General features: G+C 46.4%; 1 protein-coding gene across 1 annotated transcript; it reads left to right on the top strand.

The window, feature by feature from the left end:
- The first annotated feature begins 217 nt into the window (after positions 1-217).
- Positions 218-9,701, top strand: LOC115113727 (serine/threonine-protein kinase 33-like). The gene is given in 12 exon segments (XM_065012576.1): positions 218-340; positions 1,639-1,752; positions 1,887-1,991; positions 2,139-2,265; positions 7,183-7,268; positions 7,892-7,979; positions 8,069-8,095; positions 8,098-8,137; positions 8,634-8,746; positions 8,934-8,972; positions 8,975-9,013; positions 9,253-9,701. Coding segments are annotated over 12 exon segments (1,224 nt in total). The 3' UTR covers positions 9,576-9,701.
- The last annotated feature ends 694 nt before the right edge of the window (positions 9,702-10,395 follow it).

Here is a 10,395-nt window from a genome sequence, read left to right as displayed (position 1 = left end):
ATGATGTTAAACAGTTGGACATCAACTGATCAAAATCCTATTTCTCTGCTGAAATAATCCTGTAAAAATGTACATTTTTATGTTGTATGATTGTTAGTTGTAGTGTGATTAGACTGTATGCCTGGATGCACCCAGAAGGGGTCATCTCAGTCTGCCTTCCATTCCTTCACTGTGTTGTGTGTGTGCTTCACCCAGCTATAAAGCTCCTCATCTGTAGATGACACCAGCAGATGTTTGTGGAGCTGGCATGAAAATGGCTTCTCAGTGGAACACTGCCCGTGTGAGCAGAGCAGAGAGGAAGGTGCCCCACACCCGTATGGAGGATGAGGCTGACCTCCAGGTAGGTAGAGACCACATCCATGTTTATTCCTAGATTCCACCCCCCCTTGCCCTGGGGCACTAGTACCACCCTCTACCCCTCCCCGGCTGTCACGCCCAGACCATAGAGAGCCCTTGGTTCTCTATGGTGTAGTAGGTCAGAGTGTGACTAGGGGCTGTTCTAGCTCAATATTTCTATGGTGTTTTGTATGGTTCCCAATTAGAGGCAGCTGGTAATCATTGACACTATTTGGGGATCATATTTAGGTAGCCATTTTTCACACCTGTGTTTGTGGGATATTGTTTGTTTTGTGTTTGTGCACCACTACTTTCACATTTCGTTGTTGGTTTATTCTTTTGAAGTTTCGCCGAAATAAAGATGTGGGACTTCACACACGCTGCATCTTGGTCCCGTTGTAACGGATTTCCTTCTCTTCGTCTGAAGAGGTGTAGCAAGGATCAGACCAATACGCAGTGTGGTAAGAGTCCATGTTTTAATAGAAAAGACTGAACATGACACAAATACAAAGTGAAATGGAAACAAAACAGTCCCGTGTGGCACAAACACTGACACCGGAAACAATCACCCACAAAATACCCAAAGAATATGGCTGCCTAAATATGGTTCCCAATCAGAGACAACGATAAACACCTGCCTCTAATTGAGAACCAATCTAGGCAACCATAGACCTATATAAACACCTAGATGGAAACAACCTCATAAATCTACAAAAAAACCTAGACAGTACAAACACACTAGATGAGACAAAAACACACATATCACCCATGTCACACCCTGACCTAACAAAAATAATAAAGAAAACAAAGAATACTAAGGTCAGGGCGTGACACCCGTCCTTATTACGAACGTGACACCGGCTGACCTCTATACTGCCTCCATCTGCACCAGTTTGCTCCTGATTCCACCCCCTCTCTCGGGGCTTCGGATGCTCTCTCTGCCAAATCTGCAGCAGGCAGTGCTCAGCCTTGCATGCGCAGAGATAATGATCAAGTTAATTAGACCTGAGATTGAGTGAACTGCGGCAGCAACTTAATCATTTGTAACTTGATTAGAAATACTATATTCTGCAACTCCAGAGACGGGCAAACTTTCCTTTTTTGAGTGCTCGAAAATGAAGGTCCACTTTAGGATTCAGGTCTTGAGATAATGTTGCAATAGGAGCAGGGAAATAAATCCGAGCTCGTATACTCAAACAAGCCCATAAGCTGAGGGTAAATTTCCTTGTGAATGGTTTTACTGAGTTCACAGAGCAGATGTGGGTTGCCTTTCTGTTAATGGTTCCTCTGTTATCCCCATAGCAAATATGCTCATTTGGGAGGAAATTAGGTCAAGGTAGCTTTGGGGTCGTCTGTGAAGCCACCCACAACGAGACAAGGAAGAAATGGGCTATTAAGAAGGTGAACAAAGAGAAGGTGAGTACATTAGTGTTTTCCATGGGCAGCTTGTTGACTGCAGTGATGAAAAGAGACACTATAAAGTCAGTCTAATGGCTACTAGAACAGCCCCACACCTCAGTGCACTCACTCAGCTTCTTCCCTCCATGCAGGCTGGAAGTTCAGGTGTCAAACTGTGGGAACGGGAAGTGAGCATCCTGAAACGTGTGAATCATGCACACATAATACATCTGGATGAAGTATTTGAAACACAAAAGGTAGGGGATGCTTTCTTAGAAGTAATGGAGTCAATATCTCAGTAGTGTGCGTGCAGACGATTGCGTAAGCACCATGAATGAGAGCGAGGCTGGTCAGATCTATTTGTGGGGGCCATTATCAGTCTGTGTGCTGTGCTTTGTGTCCAGAGGATGGATCTGGTTACAGAGCTGTGTGAGAGAGGGGAGCACAAGGAGCTCCTTCAGAAGAACACACGCTTCACAGAGGAGGAGACCAGGCACATCATCAAGGCCATCGTCTACCTGCATAAGAAGGGTAATATGGCTGACTAAAGTTATAGTTTTCACACCGTTACAAGGATCTACATTTGAACATTTTACACGGTGAAACTTTATTTCAAGAAACAATAAAGGAAGGGTAAGAGGCAGAATATCAGACTATGCCTTCTTTGACCTTTATGAAACATAACTAACTAATCTAGGTGCACTGATTAAATCATTCCAACATTAATGCAAACAGTACAGACAATGTGTTGTATGAGTAAATTGTGTGTGGTGACAATGTGCAAATTGGTGATATCACGGTCACATCGTACTCAAACGAGTCAAATTGCTTTGGCCTCATTGACGTGTGATAATCAGGGAGATGATACCACGTTATGGCTCCCAGTCATTATAGAACCTGGCTTATTCTAATAATGAGATAATAATGAACAACTGCCAGGCAAAAACGGTAGCCCTTTTAATTGAGTCTGAGGGGTTTATTTGAAGATGCTGTTTTTCCCCCTCCTGATGGTGAAATCTCTAGTTAGAGGTAATTTAGGACGTTGCTTGGCAATGAGACACCATTACATGGGCTAATGACTCATTTACAACGAGCTGGGGAGGAATACAGATTAATAGGTGTGTTTTCACACTAAGAGTCCCTCTGCGCTGTCGTGCCGCACTTCTATGGCGACTAATGATACCAGTGGGGATGTGGTGCTGAAGGTTAGCAGTGACTGTCACAGGTAGTGGCCTTAAAGGGCAATTCCACCACTTTTCAACCACATTTTCATTCACATTCACAATACCAGTGTGTACATATTTGAAAATGGTGCACCACTACGTTTTGTAGAGAGAAATATAAACGCTCTGTTTTCAGATATGTAGACACTGGTTTGGTGCTGGAGATGATCAATATGAGGTAAAAATGTGGAGGAATTGTCCTTATAAGCAGCATGAACATTTACATTCATTACTTCTTGAACAGTAAATATGACACATTTGTTTATTAAAGACATTGATATGATACATTTATTTTGCACAGAACGATTTGGTCTCATGGAATATTACTATGAATTTTGTGAACCATTTGTTCATTGTACTATTAGTTCTTCACCATGCTGTTGTTACTATATACATATAGAGGTTCATCCACTGTTGTACACCCCAGAGTCTTTATTTAGTCCATATCTTCCCGAGCTCAATCTACATGAACATTAGAGCAGAGGAAACAATATATTAGAGGTCAGCATGCTCCGCCCCTCTCACAAAATCCCTTTAACCGAGCTGAACTTTAAGACTCCAGGGGAGAGAACTTCTCAAAAACGAATATGTGTGCAGAGACACTTTATTTCCCATCCCATCAAGTCAATCTAGCAGCAGCATCTAATCGAACCTTTAACTCTCTCAAACGTCTCCGAATCCTCCGCTCCGTTCTGCACATCTCCTTTAATGACCACTGATACTTTGTGGCTCACCATTTTTAAAAGGAGGTTGATATCTAGAGATTTGTCATAGGGATTGCTTGAATTTAGCAAGACGCTCATGGTTTTCCTGAGGATAAAGTAGCTGTTCTTGTCACAATCTCTGGGACTTCAGTTGGGGCAGAACCCCTCTCTTCCTCAGTGAATCAAACTCATTCCCAGTGGAATGCTCGATGACATCCATGATTGATTAAGGTTGTGGAGATGTCACCTGTTGAAAACAAGACAACACTAAACATGTTGTCACCCACGAATGATACAGGGATGTCACGTGTCCTACTTTGACTTCCGGCGCCGACTGAGATGGCCGCCTCGCTTCGCGTTCCTAGGAAACTATGCAGTTTTTTGTTTTTTTACGTGTTATTTCTTACATTAGTACCCCAGGTCATCTTAGGTTTCATTACATACAGTCGAGAAGAACTACTGAATATAAGATCAGCGCCAACTCACCATCAGTACGACCAAGAATATGTTTTCCGCGACGCGGATCCGGTGTTCTGCCTTACAAACAGGACAACGGAATGGATCGCATGCAGCGACCCAAGGAAACGACTCCGAAAAAGAGGGAAACGAGGCGGTGTTCTGGTCAGACTCCGAAAAAGGGCACATCGCGCACCACTCCCCAGCATTCTTCTTGCCAATGTCCAGTCTCTTGACAACAAGGTTGACGAAATCCGAGCAAGGGTAGCATTCCAGAGGGACATCAGAGACTGCAACGTTCTCTGCTTCACAGAAACATGGCTTACTGGGAAGACGCTATCCGACGCGGTGCAGCCAACGGGTTTCTCCACGCATCGCGCCGACAGAAACAAACATCTTTCTGGTAAGAAGAGTGGCGGGGGCGTATGCCTCATGACTAACGAGACATGGTGTGATGAAGGAAACATACAGGAACTCAAATCCTTCTGTTCACCTGATTTAGAATTCCTCACAATCAAATGTAGACCGCATTATCTTCCAAGAGAATTCTCCTCGATTATAATCACAGCCGTATATATCCCCCCCAAGCAGACACATCGATGGCTCTGAACGAACTTTATTTAACTCTTTGCAAACTGGAAACCATTTATCCGGAGGCTGCATTCATTGTAGCTGGGGATTTTAACAAAGCTAATCTGAAAACAAGACTCCCTAAATTTTACCAGCATATCGATTGCGCAACCAGGGGTGGTAAAACCTTGGATCATTGTTACTCTAACTTCCGCGACGCATATAAGGCCCTGCCCCGCCCCCCTTTCGGAAAAGGTGACCACGACTCCATTTTGCTGATCCCTGCCTACAGGCAGAAACTAAAACAAGAGGCTCCCACGCTGAGGTCTGTCCAACGCTGGTCAGACCAAGCTGACTCCACACTCCAAGACTGCTTCCATCACGTGGACTGGGACATGTTTCCTATTGCGTCAGATGGAAATATTGACGAATACGCTGATTCGGTGTGCGAGTTCATTAGAACGTGCGTCGAAGATGTCGTTCCCATAGCAACGATAAAAACATTCCCAAACCAGAAACCGTGGATTGATGGCAGCATTCGCGTGAAACTGAAAGCGCGAACCACTGCTTTTAATCAGGGCAAGGTGTCTGGTAATATGTCCGAATATAAACAATGCAGCTATTCCCTCCGCAAGGCTATTAAACAAGCTAAGCGTCAGTACAGAGACAAAGTGGAATCTCAATTCAATGGCTCAGACACAAGAGGCATGTGGCAGGGTCTACAGTCAATCACGGACTACAAGAAGAAACCCAGCCCAGTCACGGACCAGGATGTCTTGCTCCCAGGCAGACTAAATAACTTTTTTGCCCGCTTTGAGGACAATACATTGCCACTGACACGGCCTGCAACGAAAACATGCGGTCTCTCCTTCACTGCAGCCGAGGTGAGTAAGACATTTAAACGTGTTAACCCTCGCAAGGCTGCAGGCCCAGACGGCATCCCCAGCCCCGCCCTCAGAGCATGCGCAGACCAGCTGGCCGGTGTGTTTACGGACATATTCAATCAATCCCTATACCAGTCTGCTGTTCCCACATGCTTCAAGAGGGCCACCATTGTTCCTGTTCCCAAGAAAGCTAAGGTAACTGAGCTAAACGACTACCGCCCCGTAGCACTTACTTCCGTCATCATGAAGTGCTTTGAGAGACTAGTCAAGGACCATATCACCTCCACCCTACCTGACACCCTAGACCCACTCCAATTTGCTTACCGCCCAAATAGGTCCACAGACGATGCAATCTCAACCACACTGCACACTGCCCTAACCCACCTGGACAAGAGGAATACCTATGTGAGAATGCTGTTCATCGACTACAGCTCGGCATTCAACACCATAGTACCCTCCAAGCTCGTCATCAACCCGCACAGTTTGCCCTGTGCAACTGGGTTCTGGACTTCCTGACGGGCCGCCCCCAGGTGGTGAGGGTAGGCAACAACATCTCCTCCCCGCTGATCCTCAACACGGGGGCCCCACAAGGGTGCGTTCTGAGCCCTCTCCTGTACTCCCTGTTCACCCACGACTGCGTGGCCATGCACGCCTCCAACTCAATCATCAAGTTTGCGGACGACACAACAGTGGTAGGCTTGATTACCAACAACGACGAGACGGCCTACAGGGAGGAGGTGAGGGCCCTCGGAGTGTGGTGTCAGGAAAATAACCTCACACTCAACGTCAACAAAACTAAGGAGATGATTGTGGACTTCAGGAAACAGCAGAGGGAACACCCCCCTATCCACATCGATGGATCAGTAGTGGAGAGGGTAGCAAGTTTTAAGTTCCTCGGCATACACATCACAGACAAACTGAATTGGTCCACTCACACTGACAGCGTCGTGAAGAAGGCGCAGCAGCGCCTCTTCAACCTCAGGAGGCTGAAGAAATTCGGCTTGTCACCAAAAGCACTCACAAACTTCTACAGATGCACAATCGAGAGCATCCTGGCGGGCTGTATCACCGCCTGGTACGGCAACTGCTCCGCCCTCAACCGTAAGGCTCTCCAGAGGGTAGTGAGGTCTGCACAACGCATCACCGGGGGCAAACTACCTACAGAATTTGACACTCATTGACCTCCATACAAAAACTTCTTACTTGGTGAGCATTTTCTTTTTTTAAACACCACCTGTTGGAGAAGACAGATTTTGGGTCCACTTATCCCTCTCGCTTCGCCTCTTCCTCTCTGGTATGACTCACATTTCAGTTAATTACTATAGCTCCCGCCTTGAGCCAATCAGTGTCATTTCGTAAATGCCAGATCTTTATGGTAAAACACATCATTCACCCAAGTTTAGTCAAAATCATCCAGTACTGTCTGAGATGGTGTACGGACGGACTGAGACAGATCCACAGTCCCTTCCCCGATGTCATCGTGGGGGACAATTACTCATGGTAGATTTAACTGCTTTTAACCATCATACTTGTCCTCTCTGCTGAAGGTCTTTTGAAAGCCATTATGGTTGGTTCTTCTCATAGTAAAGGGGTTTCTTTTTTGTATTTTAGACATAGTTCACCGGGACCTGAAACTAGAGAACATTCTAGTGAAGAGTTATCATCATGGTGTTGATAATGACATGATCAATATCAAGGTGAGACGGCGACACAAACTGGAAAACTTTCACTGCTCTTTCTCATCCAGCCAGTCTGCGGGGACTTAAGGACAGGCTGCCGATGTGTTTTTTTTCTCCCACTCTCCCCATAAATGGTTTTAAATGCTACCTCATTATGACAGACCCCCCTTTGGTTCCCCTTTATATCACGCCGTACAAAAGGGTGAATCAAGAGCATCTTTTAAGACAAATTACTGCCTGGGCCCAGCATGTTGTGTGCATTGACGGAGCACAGGCTGAAGCAGATACCTAGAGCGCGGGCTCAAACAAGGCAGGGCGGCAGCATAAATCACACACACACACACTGCTGAAAGACAGCGTTGTTCTGGCACGGTATAAAAGGCTTTTATCTGTCAGGAGGAGGTCATCTCTCCTGGATATTTTCTCCTGCCTGCCATTATATACTACATGAGACCATACAGCATGTACAGCTCATATTTGTTATTCATCTAACATAGAGAGACCCAGTTATTGCTGCTCTTCAAGTAAACCTTGTTTTGTCTGATAAATAACACCAACAAGAAAGGATTTGATATGAGATGGATACATGCTGTAGGCCTGCGTGTGTATCAGTGTCTGCTGTCGGCCCTCTCTCCTCCAAGGTGACAGACTTTGGGTTGTCAGTGAAGAAGGGGGGTGTTGGCAGTGAAAACATGCTGAAAGCCACCTGTGGGACTCCTATCTACATGGGTAAGACTGACACACTCAGCTCCTACACACAAAGATCACATCATATTAGAGTAGTCCTGTTAAAACCGGTCCTCTCCTCTCTGTTTCAGCTCCTGAGGTGATCAATGCTCATGAGTACAGTGTGATGTGTGGAGTATTGGGGTCATCATGTACATGCTGTAAGCAATGCGCCCACCCATCCCTCCTTTATCACTGCCTGTCTTTCTGGTCTGTCTGTGTCTCTCCCTCTCACTGTAGCAGCTTTTCCTATACTATGTACAGTTCGCCCAGTGACCGATCAACTAGTAGTATAGTTTTAGAAGCCTGTGTGACTGACAGGTCTGCCTCCCCGTAGGCTGTGTGACTGACGGGTCTGGTTCCCCGTAGGCTGTGTGACTGACGGGTCTGGTTCCCCGTAGGCTGTGTGACTGACAGGTCTGCCTCCCCGTAGGCTGTGTGACTGACAGGTCTGCCTCCCCGTAGACTGTGTGACTGGCAGGTCTGCCTCCCCGTAGGCTGTGTGACTGGCAGGTCTGCCTCCCCGTAGGCTGTGTGACTGACAGGTCTGCCTCCCCGTAGGCTGTGTGACTGACAGGTCTGCCTCCCCGTAGGCTGTGTGACTGACAGGTCTGCCTCCCCGTAGGCTGTGTGACTGACAGGTCTGCCTCCCCGTAGGCTGTGTGGGGAACCTCCATTCATCGCCACCTCTGAGGAAAGACTCTTTGAGATAATCAAGAAGGGAGAACTCCACTTTGTCGGACCCATCTGGGACTCTATCAGTGATGCAGGTGACATACAGTAGTACTGCTTCTCAACCTCTCTGACTTCTATTTGTAACATCTCTGGTGATATGGAACTCTAAGGACACATGGTACTTGACCACATCCAGGTTGAGCTGATAGGTCCTTCTTACAATGGTTATTATTACATGACTTTAACATAGCGTACTGACTGTCACATTTTTTATCTCACCAGCCAAAAAAGTGTTGAGTTGCCTCCTGAAAGTTGAACCCCCCTTCGCATCACAGCCAATGAGCTGCTGGATAACCCCTGGATAAGGGGCTGATCTATGCTGGATAACTGGATAACCTGCTGGATAACCCCACGGTAAGGGGCTGATCTACCCAGCTACATTTCACATTAACAATAATGAGTACAGGAAGGACTCTCTCTGGTATTGCTGCATGATGGGATTGGGAATTGGTATCTCACAGCCTGGTTTATGGGTTTGATTGCAGTGTGGTGATATTAACCCTTTAGAGGGGATCTAACATTAGGTAGTGGTACTGTGTCTTACAGGGTGACACCAACACTTTGGCCACACCCACCAACGTGCTGGAGATGATGCGTCTGTACCGGGATGACCCAGAGGAGGTGGAGAGTGAGGAGGAGAGCGAGGTGGTCAGTGACGTGCTGAACGAACTCTCTGTCAGCTGCTCCCAGGACAGCCTGACCCTGGAGCCCAGGGCAACACTGGAGGACGGGGCAGGATCAGAGCATACAGTAACACTGGAACCTAGGATTAGGCCTGAGAACAGGGGTGGAGGGTGGGGCCAGGCTGGAGGACCAGGTAAAGCCGGAGCCCAGGGTGGCTTCAGCATGCAGGAACATTGCTGAGCTCAGCTATGAGGGAGACACAGACAGTAGCAGCAGCAAACCCACCACCCCCACCAAACAGGTACTGTAGTACACAGTTACCACACATACTGTACACACAACTCAGTCACGCCATCATGAACTGCCACTTCATAGGTATTAGGTTCAAAATAACCTCTTTCACTAAACCCACACGACTCAAGCTCCGGTTTAAAATTAGCCTTGGCAAGTGAGCTGTTTCAGTTACACACTGGTATACGATCTTCCGTTTCCCTTCCACATCAATTGGTAATGATCTTGTTTTTGACTAAAGACTAGGTCTCTGTTGCGTAGCTATACTTAAAGCATGGGAGTTATCACCGAGCGGTTCAGGCGCTCTACAATATTTAGGGTTATTCTGTAATAACACTACAATATTTAGGGATATCTCTGTAATCCACTGCAGAGACAGAAGAAGAAGGTTGCTGCCTCGTCGTCCAATGGACTGAAAACCAACGGCTCTGCTGTGAAGGTCTGCAACTGCCTCAGTCCCCCCACTTCACCGTTCAGTCGTTTAGCAGTCTGTCTGCAAAGTCCTCTTCTCACAACACCCGGAATTAGGCTACCATTAGATATTTTGACATTTTAGACATTTTTTTCTGATATTGATGCAATACAGATGATTACAACTCTTCATCGTTCAATTGTTTTTCAAATTTGTCACACGGGCCATTGATTCATGTATTTTATATTAAGCCAAGCTAAATCTCTATTTGTCTTCACAAAACAGCCTGGAATGTATAAGATCTGACTCTAAATGGGTTGATTTGTTAAAGAAAATGCTTTTAGTTTTAAAGGCCCC

Source organism: Oncorhynchus nerka, linkage group LG28, assembly GCF_034236695.1.
Source record: "Oncorhynchus nerka isolate Pitt River linkage group LG28, Oner_Uvic_2.0, whole genome shotgun sequence".
Lineage (NCBI taxonomy): Eukaryota > Metazoa > Chordata > Actinopteri > Salmoniformes > Salmonidae > Oncorhynchus > Oncorhynchus nerka.
Note: the sequence above shows the minus strand (reverse complement) of the source record. Positions and strands in the feature narration are given on the sequence as shown.